We start from the raw sequence: 18,787 nt of genomic DNA on the forward strand, positions 1-18,787 counted from the left end.
TTCAACCATTACCTTCATGTCATTTTGTTTTCTAAGTCACTGAGATTTACCATGTTACAATACTGTCAATAATAGAGTTTCATGCATACAACATGCCAACACCCCCCCCCAACCACCACCAGTGTGTCCGTTTCTCTCCACCGTTGTCCCCAGATCCCCACCAGTTTATCTCCTCTCCCCTGCCTAAAAATCTTTTCTCTTCCATGTCTCACTACTGTTGTGAGCACTGCTCTATAGAGCAGTTAATAGGTTCTGTCACATTTTTTATTTTGGGGGCCATGCCTGGTAGTGCTCAGGGCTTGTTACTGGCTCTATGTTCAGCGATCATTCCTGGAGTACCATATATGATCCAGGGATCAAACCTGCATTGACTGTGTGCAAAATAAGGACCTTACCTACTGAACTATTTTTCCAGCCCCTAGTCCTTTACATTTTATCATTTGTTATTTCCTTACTAGGTTTCTTTTTATCACACACGTGAGATATATCATTCTATAACTCTCTCTCTCTCTGAATTATCAGATGAATCATTCATGATATCCTCATGTATCATTCATGATACCCTCCAGTTCCATCCACATAGTGGCAAATTACATGATTTTGTCTTTGTTTTGTTTTGGTAGCTGAGTAGTATTCCATTGTGTGTGCATACACCAATGTTTATTCAGTTTCTTTATCCAGTTATCTGTTCTTGGACACTTGGTAATTTCCAGATTTTGGTTATTGTGAATGGTGCTACAATAAATATAGGAGTGCAAATGTCTTTTATGATTAGAGTTTTGGAAACATTTAATCCTATTTAACAAACAAAAAGAATGTTTTTTTAAGGCCTTGGTTAATTATTATTTTATACTAGAGCTTTTTATAATTATAATGGTGTAAAAATTATTCATTCTTTTTCAAAAGTCTTTAGGGGGTCATATTGTGAGCAGGCATTTTGATTCAGATCTGAATCCTCTGCTGGCTGTGGGCAACTGTACCCTCAACTTAGCATCAAAAGGTAAGTGACAGCTACTTCTTGGAAAAGATTGAGTTTACTCTCTTTACTATTTTGTCTCTCTGGGGACAGAGGAAATACCAGTATAAAAAGTGATTGAGCCTTACAATAGTGACTATCATCAAAGTCTTTCTGGAAAGTTTATCAGTCTATGCCTAATTTCACATGCTCCATTGTCTTCATCATTTTCATTTTGAGTCCTCATGCCATACATTTTTGTACTGGTCACCCGATGTTAAACATGCTTGTTGTTGGTTAGTGTTCTGACATGACCTGATCAGGACAATGTTTCCTTTGTTGAAAACTTTATTCAGGCAGCACAGGACTTGACAGATAACAACATTGTGCTGTGGACAATTACTTGGTTATTGATGAAAGCCATTTCCTGCTGAACCATGGATGAGCTCTGTTCTATATTTACCTATTTGAGTCCAGGAATTTTAATTTTTTTCTATTATTCCAACTCAGTCAATAATTACTAGGATGTTTTACCTGGTCTTCCATAAAGATTCTTTTTTTAAATTAAAAAAGTGTTCTAGCTTTATTGCCTGCATTACATTTATACTTATCAATTTAACTAACAGTCTTTTACAAAAAATAATTTAAAAATAGTTTTGTAATTGAGTATAAATATCAAAGCTTCTTAGTTTTCACTGAAAGCCTTATTTTATTATAGCTTTAAATAGTTCTACCTCTCTCCTCCTCCATGACCAGAAATTCTTTAAGTATTAAGAAAAGATATAAAATAAGGAAAGCACCTCATTAGTATAAGATTCATTAAAGGCGATTTATTCATTCACTACTGTACCTAGTGGGAGTCCCACAAATAACAAATGTTCGTTGAAAATTTTGATCAGAATATCAAAAAGGATATTATAAATATTCTCTACTAATAAATCTCCAAAGGAAGCGTGCTGTTCAGGAGCAGGATTACTAAGTCTATTCTACATGATCTCTGTTCTGCTTTGCTATTTTTAGTTATAGATCAGCACAGAAGGCAAAAATTAAAGTCATATCTGGCCTGAAGAAACAGTAAGAGCCCATTATGGTTGAAGGATAAAGGATGGTTAAATCTAGGAAGAGCATTTCTTTCCCCAAATAATTATTTTCTTCAGGTGTTTGATGACATTTTTTCCTATGTTTTGTAACATGTTTTGTTTCATTGTCAACTGACAGAACAGATTCCAGGACAAATGTCATTTTTTTTTTCATAGGAGGAGAACGACAGATTCCTTTCAATGAGCAGTTTCTCAGAAGGTGCCCCAGCACAGATCTTAAACCTGGAGAAATCTTAATCTCAGTGAACATCCCTTATTCTAGGAAGGTGAGATTGTCCTTATATCCTTCTTCAAATACCTGGTGTTTCCTGTGAGCCTGTAGATTGCTAGTCCTATTCTAGAGTGGATTCAAAAGGTGTTGAGACATTATAGGAGAAATGATGAGACTTGTGAATAGTTCTTTTTACCTGTGGTATGTGCTCTTGTATCATTACTGGAATCACAGATATTGGTCTCTGTTATAAATATTAACTCCCTTTCTCTCACACTATCTTTTCTCTTGCTCACACACGCATATATACACAAATGTGTTTTTAACTCTAAAGTTACTTTCTTGTTTTTTTTTTCTTTTTGGGCCATACCCAGCGATGCTCAGAGGTTACTCCTGGCTCTGCACACAGGAATTACTCCTGGCGATGCTTGGGGGACCATAAGGGATGCCGGGGAGCGAGCCCAGGTTGGCCACATGCAAGGCAAACGCCCTAACTGCAGTACTACTACTGCAGTATTACTACTACTACTGCTCCAGCACCCTAAATTTACTTTCTTACATTTTAAAAAATATTTGTTCCCTAAAGCATCACTAAGTTGTGAAAACACATCTCTACCTATGTTTTATGACTTGAAAGAGTCTAACAAATCCATTTGTAAGTGAACGTTGTGAAAAGTTTTGGAATAAAATTCAAGATTGAATCTTGGTTTTAAGACGTACTGTGACTAATCACTCAATCACTCTGAACCTTATATTTCTCACTTGTAAATGGGAGTTATAATCAAGACTGCCTCAGAAGTATATTTATTTGCTAAGTCTGCAATAGAAGAGAGCCATGGTCTGGGGAACTCTAATATTACACATTTATTTCATCTCAATTTTTGAGACTAGAGGTCTGATATGAAGGTGTTAGGAGTATTAGTTCATTCTGCAACTTCTCTTCTTGGCTGGTAGATGACTTTCTTATCCTTATGTCTTTATGTGGTTTTCCCTCTGTTCTTATCAGTGACTTTTATGAAGACACCACTCTGTTTGATTAGCACAAACCTTAATTATCTCATCTTAATTATGTAAAATCCTTATCTCTAGATGCAGTCATTGTGCAGTTCTGGGTATTAGGACTCCAACATGTTTTGATGTTTGGTGGAACATATATAAATAGAATAATAATTCAGCACTGGAAAGATGACTCAGTGGGCTAGAGGGCATGTTTTGCATGCAGGAGACCCAGTCTTTTATTCCCAGAACCATATGGTCTTCTGAGTGCTACTAGGAGCAGTCCCTGAACATAAAACCAGGAATAACACCCGAGCACCAGTGGCAATCCAAAAGAAAGAAACAAAACAATAATTTAGTCCATAACAATATGATAGGGATCAAGAAGGCAACATACATAAATTTCCTTGTACACAGTTATCACTCAGTAGGTTTTACAAGTGTCTCTTTTGCTTTCAGTGGGAATTTGTTTCAGCCTTCCGACAAGCCCAGAGGCAACAGAATGCTCTCCCAATAGTCAATGCAGGAATGAGAGCCTTTTTTGGAGAAGGGGATGGCATCATTAAAGAGTTAGCCATATCCTATGGAGGTGTTGGTCCAACCACCATCTGTGTAGAGAATTCCTGCCAGAAACTCGTCGGAAGGTATGTTATGACCTCAACTCCTTAGAGTTCAAGTAATAAAGCAGCTCCTTTTATTTATTTTTTTATTTTTTTATTTTTTTTTGGTGACAGACTATAGTAAGAATGAAAATGCTAGCTACTGTAAAGGCATCACGATCACAATCACGACCATCCTGTTGTTCGTCGATTGCCTCAAGCAGACCCCAGTAACATCACCTTCGTCCTAGCCCTGAGATTTTTTAAAAAGTGCCATATTCAAGGCTCTTTCAGGATTAGGAGAATGAGACCCATCATTGTTACTGGTATTTGGCATATTGGGTACGCCACGGGGAGTTTGCCAGACTCTGCCATGTGGGCAGGTTACATTCGGTAGCCTGCCAGTTTGTCCAAAGTAGGAATGAGATAAGATGTCGCGTGGCCGCGAATGTGGCCTCGTGCTTCCAGGAGCTAGGTTTTATAGTCTCTGAGTCTTGACCATTGATGGGATTACACGGTGCCAGGGGCCAGTTGGTGGGTGTGACCCCTGCCTACTGGAATTTGGAGGATCTGGGTGGAGGATGCTCAGCCCCGAACCGAGTAGGCTTGGAGATCTCAGCCCCGGGATCCGTGTACCTTTGTTCCTCTGCCGGTACCTTCATGCATGTGGAGAGTGGTCTCAGCATGGTGGTGGCTGGTTCTGGAGGTGTTCGGCTGCCAGAGCCCTGGTCGGGGCGGGTAGGGAAACTCAACCCACTCCCCTCCAAGGGGCCCTAGCGAGGACAGCCAGGTTCGGGGACAGGAGACTCTGTGCTGTTCTCTTCCGGGAGCTGGGTTTTATGGTCTCTGGGTCTTGGCCATTGACGGGATTACACGGCGCCAGGAGGCCAGTTGGTGGGTGTGACCCCTGCCTACTGGAATATGGAGGATCTGCGTGGAGGAAGGCATATATATGATAATATTTCAATACCTGTATTGCAAACCATAATGCCCAAAAAGGAAAGAGAATGAGCAAGAGATAGAGAGAGAGAAGATAAGTTCCTGCTGTAGAGGTAGACTAGTAGACTAGGGGTGAAGGGTGGAAGGAAGGAAATTGGGCACATTGGTAGAGGGAAATATATACTGGTGAAGGGAAGGGTGTTGGATCATTGTGTGATTAAAACCCAAACATAAATAATTTTGTAACTGTCACAAAAAGGCAGAGAAGTGGCAGGGGTCTGTTACTTTTGGACTGACAACTGTGGGTTGTCAGTTCTATCAAAAGCCACTGCATGAGGTGAGTTTACTATTATTCTCTTTTCATATATGAATAAATGGGACCCCAAGCCAGTCAACTTAACAGTGGTGTACTGTGGTTTAAGCTGGAGTTTCCTAAATCTAGAGCATATCCTCTTATTTCCTTATCCAATTGTCATATTTGCCTTGCACACTTTTTGAGTTTGGGAGAGAATGAGGCCTATCAGGCTAGAAATCTTCTCTTCTGACTCTTGTAGGCCTTGGGATGAAGCGATGCTGGAGGCAGCATGCCGTCTAATTCTGGAGGAAGTATCCCTTCCTGGCTCAGCTCCAGGTGGGAAGGTGGAGTTCAAGAGGACTCTCATCATCAGCTTTCTCTTCAAGTTCTTCCTGGAAGTGTCACAACTTATGAAGAGGATGGTAAATGGATCTGACCTATCCTAGTTTCCCCAGTACTGGTGTTCGTAGAGATGTCAGTTATGGAGAACACAGCTCCCTGGCAAGTAGCTATCACGATCATGATCACAACCATCTTGTTATTTGTCGATTGCCTCGAGCAGGCCCCAGTAACGTCTCCTTCGTCCTAGCCCTGAGATTTTTAAAAAAGTGCCATATTCAAGGCTCTTTTAGGGTTAGGAGAATGAGACCCATCATTGTTACTGGTATTTGGCATATTGGGTACACCACAGGGAGTTTGCCAGACTCTGCCATGTGGGCAGGTTACATTCGGTAGCCTGCCAGTTTGTCCAAAGTAGGAATGAGATAATAAGATGTCGCGTGGCCGCGAATGTGGCCTCGCGCTTCCAGGAGCTAGGTTTTATAGTCTCTGGGTCTTGGCCGTTGATGGGATTACACGGCGCCAGGGGGCCAGTTGGTGGGTGTGACCCCTGCCTACTGGAATTTGGAGGATCTGGGTGGAGGATGCTCAGCCCCGATCCGAGTAGGCTTGGAGATCTCAGTCCCAGGTACTGCCTTTGTTCCTTTGCTAGTACCTTCATGCATGTGGAGAGTGGTCTCAGCATGGTGGTGGCTGGTTCTGGAGGTGTTCGGCTGCCAGAGCCCTGGTCGGGGCGGGTAGGGAAACTCAACCCGCTCCCCTCCAAGGGGCCCCAGCGAGGACAGCCAGGTGCGGGGGCAGGAGACTCTGTGCTGTTCTCTTCCGGGAGCTGGGTTTTATAGTCTCTGAGTCTTGGCCGTTGATGGGATTACACGGTGCCAGGGGGCCAGTTGGTGGGTGTGACACCCGCCTACTGGAATTTGGAGGATCTGGGTGGAGGATACTCAGCCCTGATCCGAGTAGGCTTGGAGATCTCAATCCCGGGACCCGCATGCCTTTGTTCCTCTGCCGGTACCTTCATGTGTGCAGAGAGTGGTCTCAGAATGGTGGTGGCTGGTTCTGGAGGTCTTCGGCTGGTGTTGGTAGAGATTTCACTTATGGAGAACACAGCTCCCTGGCAAGTAGCTATGGAGTAGAAAAAGCAACCTGAATTAGAAACTCATGGGCTTACTGCTCTACCACATCCTGTTTGTGAGCTGTAAGCCCGGGGATGAATAGCAGTAGAGCACAGAGTGGTACAGGACTTAGTCTTACACCTCTCAGTTATTTTGTTTTTGATTTGTTAATCTAGATCAGTGTAATATCATCCCTTCTTCAAGGGGTGCTGGAACCATTAAGGGCTTGGCAGTAGTCTTGGATACATTTGAAGGATACTTTCTGCTTGTTAGAAAGGTAGATTTCCAGGTTCACAGTGAATATGTCTGAAAGGGGGTTAATAGGCAAGATAAGATTGGGAACCTGTGGGGCTGATGATATGCAGAAAACTTGTAAATGATCAGAGTATATATTCTTCCCGTGAAGCAGTTCTTTTCCTGGTTGGGGTTTTGGTCTTCTTGCGTTTGTAATTTTGCTATGGGCTCAGCTGATTTCTTATCTGGGTTCAGACAATGGTGGCCATCACAACACAAGGTTAGTGAGAAATTGATCATTGTAGGAAAGGAGCTTTTGATTACCACAATGAAGACTGTTTTGTGGAAATCATAATGATAGTGATAATAGAGCATAATAACAAAAGATTAGTGTTTCAGGTTATTGGCTAGAAATGACATAACTACAAAAAATTCTTAGAATAAATTCATAAGTTCCAAAGAGGACTTTTAACCATTTTGATATTATTAATCTCAACCAACTAACCAAACTAGGTTTAAAGGCCAAAAACTTTCCTCGTGGGACATAGAAATTAATGTGATCACTTTAAATAAGAGACACAAAGTTCTTTTACATCATTACACCTGAGGGCATCTTCTTCTTATACATGGGAACAACTAAGAACCAGAGGGTTGTATTAAAACCTTAAGAATGGCAACTTGAGCTCATATATTTTACAACAAATTATCAAAAGTGAATAGTTAAGCCAACTGTAGAGTCCTTCAGTTAATAGCTAATATGATAATGGCATTTTGGGTAAATCAGTTGATATAAATTCAAAGGTCTGCTTTATAAGCTACATATTCATGTCCTCCATTTCCAACTTGTCTTTATGTTATTAAAGACAACAGCTTTTGTTGACTAAAATTTTCTATAAAAACATTTGTATATATTGCTGGAGCGATAGCACAACCGGTAGACCTACCTGGGTTCGATTCCTCCACCCCTCTTGGAGAGCCTGGCGAGCTACTGAGAGTATCTTGCCCGCACAGCAAAGCCTGGCAAGCTACCTATGACATATTCAATATGCCAAAAACAGTAACAAGTCTCACAATTTGTTGTGAGACGTTACTGGTGCCTGCTCGAGCAAATCCATGAGCAACATGGACAGTGTAGTGTTACATTTGTATAAAATATTACATGTGCATTGTTTAAAGGGACATAGTCCCATTTGCTCAACTCACGTAAGTGTTAGTCCCCGGACTGAGTTTTTCCTCCCGGGTGTTGTGGCAGAGATGCAGTGTTGTATTTCTCTTTTTCTGGGTTTGACAAAGTACGAGAGAGTGATTTTAGGCACCTTCATAATAGCATACTTTGCTATGTTTTTTTCCTTGTTTAAACATTCTCTCCCTTTTCACTTTATTTACTTAGCATCTGCCTCCTGCTTTGATGGTTTATAAGTCCTCAGATTATGTAGGAAAGCATGAGAGAGAATCATACGATCAGAGATATTGGCAATCAAGTTTTCTGTATTTACTAAACTCTTCTCCATATGTGCTTCTATGGGTGGATCTCTAAAGTGTATATACTAGATTTCAGGAAGCTGTTTCTGTTTTTAGGGTTCTGGACAAGTCTTTAATACACGTGAGATTTCAGGGAGAGCCATTTGCTGGGATGCATGCTAGTTTCCTTTCTAAAATCATTCCAGCATATTAGAAATATTTACAATGGTTCTCCTTCACAGGATTCTGCTCATTGTCCTATCCTTGCAGACAACTATAAGAGTGCTTTAGAAGCTCTTTACTCCAAACATCACTGGAGTACATTTAAGTACCAGGTGAGTGGCTTTTTTTTTAATTCTAATAATTTTTTTTTTAAATCCTGGACTATTCTTCCTCCTTTCCTGAACATTCCACTCATCTTTTTATGATTCTCAGTCTTGACATGGCTGAACTTCCCTCCTTTCATGTTCATTAAAACTTCAAAATAAATGAAGAATTGTGACTAAAAGTAAAGCTAGAAATGCTAATTTTGAAAAAATAAAATGTCTGTTAGATTCTGAAGGTTGTGCTTTGTTCTGTGACTTTGCAGCACCAAAGTGAATGCGTGGGCTAGTACACCACATACTCTCAGCCCCTGGCTTGGTGGAAGTTAGCACAAACAAAGCCCTGTTTTATGTCAGGTCAGAGATCATAGACTGCTTCAGTATCATTTTCAGAGAACCAAAAAACAGATTTGGAGACTTCTGTTTTTTCAAAGAGCAGCTGATTCATTCTATTTACATGTGGAGATGCTTTGCTTTCCCAGGTCCTATTCTCCAAATAGCTTTTCTATAAGATTTTAGAATTGAATCAAACATAAATTCTTAGGCTTATCTAATAGAAAATTTCTCAATAACTTTCAAATGAAATTTTCTACCATACCATCATAAAAATATCACCGAAAGCCATTCTGTTTGTAAACTGGTTACAATTTGATTTTTTTCCTTTTAATTAATATCAAGATTCTTTACCTTGAACATTTTATTAAATTAAGACTATAAAGAGATTCTTTCAAAGCAGTAGTTATTGGATTTGGTCATAAAATCTTGCAAAAATTAATACCGGTGTTCGTTTAATATGTTCAAAAATTCAAATATGGTAAACTTCATTGAAAATGATCATTTTAAAAGTTAAAAACAGCTGCAAAGTTCCCTCATGTTTTGCAAAATCCAGCAGCTGCAACTTTCAGTTAGTAAATATGCTAACATTGCCTTAACAATGGAATAAACCCAAGAAAGAAACAACAACAACAAATTAATGAGCATTCAAATCATCCACAGAAAAGTGATAATCTTCACTTGGCTGATCATCTTAAAAAGAGTTTGTTATTATAGATTGTAAAAAAGTTTTAAAAGCAGTTTATTTCTCATTCAAATGAGTTTTGCTTTTTTTCTAACCCTGCAGTTTTACACACACACACACACACACACACACACACACACACACACAAACATGCACACACACACAAACCTACAGCAGCATCAACACTCAGAGCACATTGTTTTTTTCACAAAATCATTCATTTACTTTGAAAGAAATATGCCAAAGCTTACAGATTTCACCACTTTGGAGATAAAACATAGTTTTCTCCATCATATTTTTAGCCACAAAACTAGTAAAACTGATATCCAGATCCAACCTCTTTCACCAGTAGATTTATCACAACTAACTGAAAAAAAATTTTCATCTTTAGATGAGATAATCTGTTTCATATTTGATTATAGAATAGGACCAAAACATACTTTAAAATTCTTCTTAAATGTTTTGGCTGGTCTCACACAGCAAATTTTCAAAGGAATTTTTTAAGGTTATGTTGTGTTTCATCACTTACATTTAAAAGTATTACATAGAGTCTTTACAGGTACCTATAAAATGTTTCTTTAGTGTCCAAACCTATGAATTAGTTGGAATTTTGCTCTTCAGGGTAAAGAAAAACCTCTTAGGAATAAAATTAAAATATGTGGGTCAATTTTCACTGAAATATTGTTCAAGTTGAAAAGCCCACCAGTGCACATTCCATTTCTGATAGAGCACTTGAACTTTTATTTTCTTTTGTCATCACCTCAATTTCTAAAAGAAGAAGAGACCTTCTAAAGCCTTGATTCTGAGCACAGGAGACAGAGCAATAAGCTTTGACTACAGAACCCATGTGCATTGGGGTTGATTCAAATCCCAGCTTATACCTGAACCCCAATGTGAAACTTCTCTTTAATTTTCCTCCTTCCCCTACATTCATGGGCTGGAGCCTGGCAAGCTACCGAGAGTATTCTGCCCACACAGTAAAAGCCTAGCAAGCTCCCCGTGACGTATTCTTTATGCCAAAAACAGTAACAACAAGTCTCACAATGGAGACGTTACTGGTGCTTGCTCGAGCAAATTGATGAACAACGGGAGGACAGTGCTACAGTGCTGCATTCATGATCTCTCTTTATTTAATGGTGTCAGGGATAAGATCTGAGTTATTTTTCTTGATAATTTTCTGCTTTCTCATTTATTAAGTCAGGATGAACATACAAAAACTTAAATATGACCCTTTTAAATGTAGTGTGTTATAGTAATTACAAAATTGAATTTTTCATGTATATGAAACAAATATGGACCTTAAAATGAAAATTTTTTTATCAGCAAGTAGTTATTTTAAGACAATAGATTCTCAGTAAGTTTAGAGGATCCTACATATATGTCTTGTATCAAGTTAATTTTAGAAATCACTTCATAATTATTAGTCCAAACTTAGCTTATATTTTACTTCTTGACATTTATTTATCTATAAATAAATAATTTATATTGAAAAACCATTTGTAAAATATCACTGTCACTGTCCTCCCATTGTTCATCGATTTGCTCGAGCGGGCCCAGTAACATCTCCACTGGAAACTTTGTTGTTACTGTGTTTGACATATCGAATTCGTCACAGGGAGCTTGCCAGGCTCTCCGAGAGGGGCGGAGGAATTGAACTCGGGTCGGCCATGTTGGCTGCGTGCAAGGCAAACACCCTACCGCTGTGCTATCGCTCCAGCCCTTGTAAAATATAAACTATTTTATAAAAATATTTTATAAAAGCTATTTTTAATTTATATTAAAACTATTGAAAACAATAGCTTTGTTATTTTTCAAATAGCCAATGTCACTGTCACTGTCACTGTCACTGTCCTCCCATTGTTCATCGATTTGCTCGAGCGGGCCCAGTTAGGTCTCCATTGGAGACTTTGTTGTTACTTTGTTTGGCATATCGAGTACATCATGGGTAGCTTGCCAGGCTCTGCCATGTGGGCGAGATACTCTCGGCAGCTTGCCGGGCTCTCCGAGAGGGGCGGAGGAATTGAACTCGGGTCGGCCATGTTGGCTGCGTGCAAGGCAAACGCCCTATCGCTGTGCTAATAGTGATGAAAGTGTTACTTTTATGTTTTCTGTCACTACACCAGTCCTACCCACAGCCCAGAGCATCTATGATAGAGCTAAAAGTGAAGACCTAGGTCCTGAGTCCCTCAAGTAGATTGGCACTGAGTGAGAATCTCAAGTTGTGTGAGCAGCAGACTGTGTTTTTCACAGATATTTTTATGCAAAGTCCCAGTCATGAAGTTCCAGTTGTGTAAGCTACCCTACATTCCTGGTGTTTATTAAGTTAAATACAAACACTTCAGAAAAGAAAAGAAAGCAAAGCATCTACACCCAAAGAAAGTATGTCAATTGACTAGTGCAATGTGAGAAAGCCAGGGTCTTTTTCCCTTGATTCTGTTTAACAAGAACTTTATAGCTCTTTCCTTGCATCAGGGCCAGCTTTGAAGTAGAAAAACTATTTTCAAAAGTGTTCTAGTTTGAATTTGAATTACACAGATACCTCCTTATAAGAGATGCATATGATATGATTATGAAGATGATATGCTGAGTTTTGACTAAACAGGATGTAGACACAAAGCAGCTTCCTCAAGACTCGGTTGGCCACCCTCTCATGCATCTGTCTGCAATCAAGCATGCCACGGGTGAGGCCATCTACTGTGACGACATGCCTGCAGTGGACCAGGAGCTCTTCCTGACTTTTGTAACAAGTGCAAGAGCTCATGCTAAGATTGTGTAAGTGCTCACATGCTTACCCAATTAATGATTGCCTTTTCTTCTAAGTCCCATTAATGATCGTACATGGTAAACAGTTTGTGGCCAATATTCAATTTAGATCTGAGGCACAATTGGATGGAAATGTAGGATTTACAATAGTTTGACCCAGGGCTTTTCTCTGATTGTTCAGATGAGAACTTTTAGAGGGTTCTTGGATATGCCTTTACCTCTATTCTCTCTTTCACTTCAGTGAAGCATATTGTCTGATCTTTGGGTTGCCTGGCTGCTCTGTGTGTTCTGTCTAGGTCCATTGATGTTTCTGGAGCACTCAGCCTGCCTGGTGTAGTGGACATTGTGACAGAAGAACATCTTCAAGGAGTAAATGCCTTCTGTTTTTTAACCAAACCTGAGAAACTTCTAGAGACAAGTGAGGTATTGTATTTTTTCTGTTTGAAAAATTGTATTCCTTGAAAAATTATGTTCATTGAAAAATATGTAAGGCATATTTTCTTAAACATAACATCTTTAAGATTTGGCACATCATAACAGATTCCAATATTCTTTGAAAGCTTGTCATAAAATGCCAGCGTTTAAAATGGAATGAATTCAAATGTTTTCATTTTCCACATAAGTAAAGAAGTTGACTTTCTGCCTTACTACCTGTTTGACCTGCTCAAGTCACCTAATCTGTGGGTGAAATGAAGAGTGGGGTGCCCCACGCTTGGTAGAGCTTTGACTCGGTGTCTTCTGTTTCATTAAGAAAAGCTTGTGCTGCTAAGATTCAGCCCCCTTTAGAGCTGCCTTACTTCCCCCTCCCTCGCTCTTATTCAGATAAGATGGTCACTGACCTTCCAGTCCTGAGGACAGAAATTGCATCTCAGAATGGCTGTGGCCATGATGTGTAGCCACAAGGTCAAGCTAGGACTGGCTCTTCCAGGCCAGCTGGTCTTCAGTAGCGCTTACTTGAGGCAGCATTCAGCCACCTTCTGCTAATGATGCAGTGCCAAGCCCTGAGCACCATCACCACCACCACCACCACCACCAGCACCACCACCACCACCACCACCACCAGCACCACCACCACACCACCACCACCTCCCAGTCCCTGGGGTTGGCAGGTTAACTCCCACACTCACACCTTCTCAACAAAGCTTGTGCATCAGTGGGTATAAGACTTGTGTGAAGTGATTGCTTAACACGAGACTCTCGCTGTACTAGGAGGGAGGCGGACAAGACAGGGAAGGTGACCTTTCTTGGAAACATGGGTTTTTCTGTGTTGTAGGTATCCTGTGTGGGACAGCTTGTCTGCGCTGTCATTGCCAATTCTGAAGTTCAGGCAAAGCGAGCTGCCAAGGAAGTGAAGATTGTCTACCAGGATTTACAGCCATTGATCCTAACCATTGAGGTAATGTGCTAAAGGCAAATGCCAGGAGAGCTGATTTCAGGGGTGTCTCAGATGAAATGCTTTTGACTACAATCACAGGAACATGGAACTCCTGAAGGGCATCCAAAATACAGGACATGGTTGGGCCCAAATTGTGTCTGTGTTAATAAGAAGTCTGCTTTCTGCTTCTTACTGCAGCCACAGCTCAGGTATGGTCCTCTGTGGTCACAGGAGGACAGCTGCAGCCTCCAGGAACTCCACTGACCTCTGTATTTCAAGTGCAAGTCCTTAAGGACAGGCCTATAGGGCAAATGTCCAGCTTTGAATTAATGGCTAAGCAGAGAGGTGGAGGAGCTGTGGATGCAGATTCCTTTGTTGTTCATGGATCATCAGGGAGTGGTGGAGACTCAAAACAGAGTGAATTCTTTTGGAAGGGGGCAGTGTGGGCAGACAGGCTTGTTCCAGAGAAGGGATATGGCCTAAAGCTCAGTAGTCACCTCTCTCACCTCTTTCATTGAGAATCAACATTTGACCTTTGAAGCAAATACTGGGATTCTATTTTTGAATGTGTTCATGAATGTGAGCATGAGAAACAGTTTCTGATACCTACAGGTATTTTAACAATTGAAACGTGCTGAGAACTGTACCTTCTCTCCTGTTTTTTCAGAAAGGAGTTTGGAATATAGAAAGGTCATAACACTTATCCCTATGAAAAAAGTTTTACTTCTGCTTAGAGTTCTTTAGTTCTAATAAAAGATGCTCGTTTGGGAAGACACACGAATAGATTAGATTAAGTATGTACAGACTCCATGGACTTTGGGAATATGATGTTAGTTTACAATGAAAAGTGTAAAGTTGTTCCAGATGACTGGTTAAAGAAACTTTGGTACATCTACACAATGGAGTACTATGTAGCTCTTAGAAAAGATGAAGTCATGAAATTTACATACAAGTGGTACAATATGGAAAGTATCATGCTAAGCGAAATGAGTCAGAAAGAGAGGGATAGACATAGAAAGATTGCATTCATCTGGGGGATATAAAGTAACAAAGTATGAGATTAATACCCAAGAATAGCTGAGATCAGCACCAGGAGGATTACTCCATAACTTAGAGGCCAGCCGGGTATCCTAGAGGAAAGGGCAGCTCAGATAGAGAAGGGAGCACCAAATAAAGGATGTTTGGAGGATCCTCCCAGGAGGGGAGATGCATGTCGAAAGTAGACTATGGACTGAACATGTTTGCCACTCAATGCCTCTTTTGCAGACCACAACACCCAAAAGGAGAGAGAGAACACAGGGGATTGCCCTGCCACAGAGACGGGGGGATGGGGGGATGGGGGTGGGAGGGATATTATCCATGGTGGTGGAAAATGGGCACTGGTGGAGGGATGGGTATCTGATCATTGTATAATTGAAACCAAAGCACAAAAAATTGTAAATCTACAACTTTAAAAAAAATAAAATAAAATAAAGGGGAAAAAAAAAAAAAAAAAGAAAAGTGTAAAGTTGTTCCCTGGGTGATTGTACCCTCTGAGGTGGAAAATGAGAAAATGGCCAAGATGAGTGTTTCCAGAAGAATTTGGCCTTGGATATGTTTTCTACCAAGTCCTTGATACCTCAGAACATGATGTCTGTTTTTGGACAGTGTCCCCAGTGTTTCAAAATTAAATCATGCCAAGAAGATAATAACATAGTTTAATTGAAATCCCAGCATGAGTAGTCCTTTCAAATTTTTTTCTGACTAGTTTCAAGTTCAAAACTCTGTTCCCTCCTCAGACTCTTTATTCTTGTGTTTCCTGCTATGCTTTTTTACACATTTCTTCCCCAACATTCCGTTTGTGAGGTAGAATTACTTCTTAATGAGAAATTGTTTGCATAATACATCATCAAAACGTTCTTTGCAATCCTTTGTCTAATACCAGTGGCATAAGAGCTTCCCTTCCCTTCCTCCACTTGCTAGTCCAATTCCGAATAAACAAATAGTTCACTCTCCCTGCCCTCCCTGACTCTGAGCAGACATCCCTCATTGTCTCCCAGAGAACCCCAGAATCAAATGTCATACTTTCACACTATGGAAAAGAGCAGCCTCATTTTTCTATCAGAGGTTAAACTCTCCAAGCTCAATCAGCTGAATCAGAGTGGATTTAATTAAAGTTTATGGGCAAGAATATTCTGTACTCCCTGCACATTTCTGGAGTTTTCTGTTTGTTTTAGTTTTTAAAGTCACTTTTCCTGGCTGAGAAATATTTAGGAAATTGATTCAAAGTTACTCAAAGAGCAAGTACCAAGGAAGTTGAAAAAGATCAAACTTTTAAAAATATAATTTATAAAACTTGACATCAACCTGGAATATCACAATCTTAGATTAATGAGAAAATCGTATGAATTCATTCCAGTAGGAAATATGTTAGTAATCCAAATAAGATTAAAGTATTTTTAAATACTTTTAAAATAAAATTATAAATAAGATTAAATGTATGTCTTTAATGTCACTGTACTTTTTTTTAAAGGAAGGTGCTCCCAAGAGGTGCTCAGGAGGTCTGGGGTTGTACTTGGAGACCTCCAGGGCCATAGTTACTTGTGCATGTAGGGGAGGGTCTCCAGGGCTATGCCCAGTGATGCTCAGGGACATTGTAGTGCCAGGGATTGAAGGAGGGTTGGCAGCATGCAAACGAGAACTTTAATGAATTCATATCATATCTCTTTGCTCATGTCCCCCTCACCCCCACCCATCTCAGGCTTTTAAAAGTTTTTGATACTTCAACTGGAGAAACATCAAAATTCTAGGTTGAAAGGTCCAGGCTAATGTTTATGATGAGAAAAGTCTACTCTTGCTCCTGACCAGAATTTGCCATCAGTCATCAGTGATGGGTGACTGTGCACCCGACCACCATTCATCTCTACACAGAGCTTGCTTAATGGTTCTGTGGTTCCAGCAGTTTCTATCCATTAACTCACTTAATGCTCACAGAAATCCAATGAAGTAAAAACTCTTACTGTCCCTATTCTGGTAAAAAAAAAAAAGTCAAAAGCAGCATAACCCAAAGTAACCTAGCTAATCATTCATAGGAACGGTCAACAAACACTCTATCAAAAACCTAGGCTCCATGAAAGTATTTTTTAATGAGAAAATGTCAAGGTCTGTAAAACGTGTTGGTAGGTGTAGACACCTACTGGTGGCCAGAGGGATCAGAATTAGGAGAACTCCCAACTCTTGGCCGACTGAACTTTCAGAAGCGAACAATAATTCATGGTAGCTAATGCTGGTAGGAATTGGCACATCACATTTGCTGGTGACCAACAGGGATTGCAGGAAGATAAGTTCCTAATGACAAGGAGGAAAATAAGCTTGTGATTATTGATGGCACTGAGCCTCAGCCTTGATTATGTGTACCCTCTTCACAATTGTGGAAATCAGTGAGTAAATTTATACTCAGAGCAAGCTTACAAAGGAATCTTTTGTTTTGTTTGTTTTCACTGGGAGTGGGGGCCACCCTAGTGAAGCTCAGCCAACATGGCTGGTGATTCAGTGTCAGGGTCTGAGGACACGTTGCTTCAGCCCTACGGTAACAGATGTTATCTGGACCAGTGGTGCTTGGAGGCCACCAGGCTTCCATCTGGTGATGCTCATGGGACCATGTGGTGCCATAAATCAACCACAAGCAAAGAAGGCACCTTAACGCCTGTACAATCTGTCCAGCCCCTATGATGGAATATCAGTAGTAAGGCATGATCTCCAGGCAGGATCTCTAAGATCTTATCACCAAAATCTCTTTATATATAAAATTTGCTGAGCACCACGTACTAAACACTATGTATGTTTTTTCATAGTCTCCTCACCAGACCCCCTTGAAACTATATATATATATATACATATATATATATATATGCAACTATATCCGTTTTACATATGAGACTCAAAAGAGGGCAAACCTAGGCAGGCAGCTAGTAAATGGATGCCATGGTCACAGCTCGGATGGGCTTCAGCATCCCCTGCCACATGGTGTTGGATGCATAAAATGAGTTATGAAATGGAAAAAAAATCCTCTGCCTGGACAATATTAGTTCGACCTTGTCAGCCCGGTGGTTTTCTTTCTTTCTTTCTTTCTTTCTTTCTTTCTTTCTTTCTTTCTTTCTTTCTTCCTTCCTTCCTTCCTTCCTTCCTTCCTTCCTTCCTTCCTTCCTTCCTTCCTTCCTTCCTCTCAGCCCAAGTATGTTCTATTTCTTTTGACTCAGTGGGTATATCTGCTCTGTGAGAAGTCTTGCTGAAGACTTTTTAAAATTTGTTTATTTTTAGCTCAGCTCTCTCTCTCTGAAGACTGTTTTTAAAATTTATTTATTTTTAGCTCAGCTCAGTGAGGTTCCATGTGTGAGATTTGAGACATGTAGAGAAATTCTGCAGACCCAAAGGAGCTGTGCTGTATTCCTGCATCTCTCTCCATGGGCTTCACATGTCTCTTCTCCTTCTAGGAAGCCATTCAGCACAACTCCTTCTTTGAGGAAGAAAAGAAGCTTGAATATGGGAATATTGATGAAGCATTTAAAACTGTTGATCAAGTTCTTGAAGGTAAATATAAAAAAAGACAATGATGAGAGGGAAGACCTTAAAGCCTGCTCTCTTAAGCATGTCTAGTTCAAGGCCATGCATCCATCATCAGTCAGCTGCAGCCTGGTGGTGGTGGTGTGCTTCTGGAAGCAGACACCTTATTCACAAGTTTGCTTTCTCTTTTGGGCTGTGAAGACGGAGGTTTTATCTCTCTCTTTCTTTCCTCCCTTCCTTCCAGACTTTCCTCTACTATGAATATATATAATGAATTTGGTGAGGAGATTTTGTGGCCACACCCAGAAGTGCTTTGGGGTTACTTCCAGCTCTGTACTCAGAAATCACTGTTGGAGGTGTCTAGGATTTGAACCCAGACCCTTTGTATGAGTGCAAACAAAGCATGCATGCAACCCATTGGGTTATCTCTTCAATTCTTATATATGTAATAAACTTCCTATATATATCAGAAGAATAAAAATCAACTCTTTTGTAATCAATCCTGTTACCTCAACTATAACA

General features: G+C 40.2%; 1 protein-coding gene across 1 annotated transcript in view; it reads left to right on the forward strand.

Moving 5' to 3' along the window:
• The window catches only part of AOX1 (aldehyde oxidase 1), a 91,845-nt gene that overhangs the window by 30,379 nt on the left and 42,679 nt on the right, over positions 1–18,787 (forward strand). Inside the window, exons 12-20 of the mRNA XM_056111776.1 lie at positions 907–1,000; positions 2,212–2,321; positions 3,722–3,906; positions 5,355–5,517; positions 8,487–8,579; positions 12,188–12,357; positions 12,645–12,771; positions 13,622–13,744; positions 18,196–18,292. Of these exons, the coding sequence (XP_055967751.1) occupies positions 907–1,000; positions 2,212–2,321; positions 3,722–3,906; positions 5,355–5,517; positions 8,487–8,579; positions 12,188–12,357; positions 12,645–12,771; positions 13,622–13,744; positions 18,196–18,292 (1,162 nt within the window). The remainder of the gene's footprint in view (positions 1–906; positions 1,001–2,211; positions 2,322–3,721; positions 3,907–5,354; positions 5,518–8,486; positions 8,580–12,187; positions 12,358–12,644; positions 12,772–13,621; positions 13,745–18,195; positions 18,293–18,787) is intronic.

The sequence above is a fragment of the Sorex fumeus genome, unplaced genomic scaffold (assembly GCF_029834395.1).
Source record: "Sorex fumeus unplaced genomic scaffold, SorFum_2.1 ptg000014l, whole genome shotgun sequence".
Taxonomy (NCBI): domain Eukaryota; kingdom Metazoa; phylum Chordata; class Mammalia; order Eulipotyphla; family Soricidae; genus Sorex; species Sorex fumeus.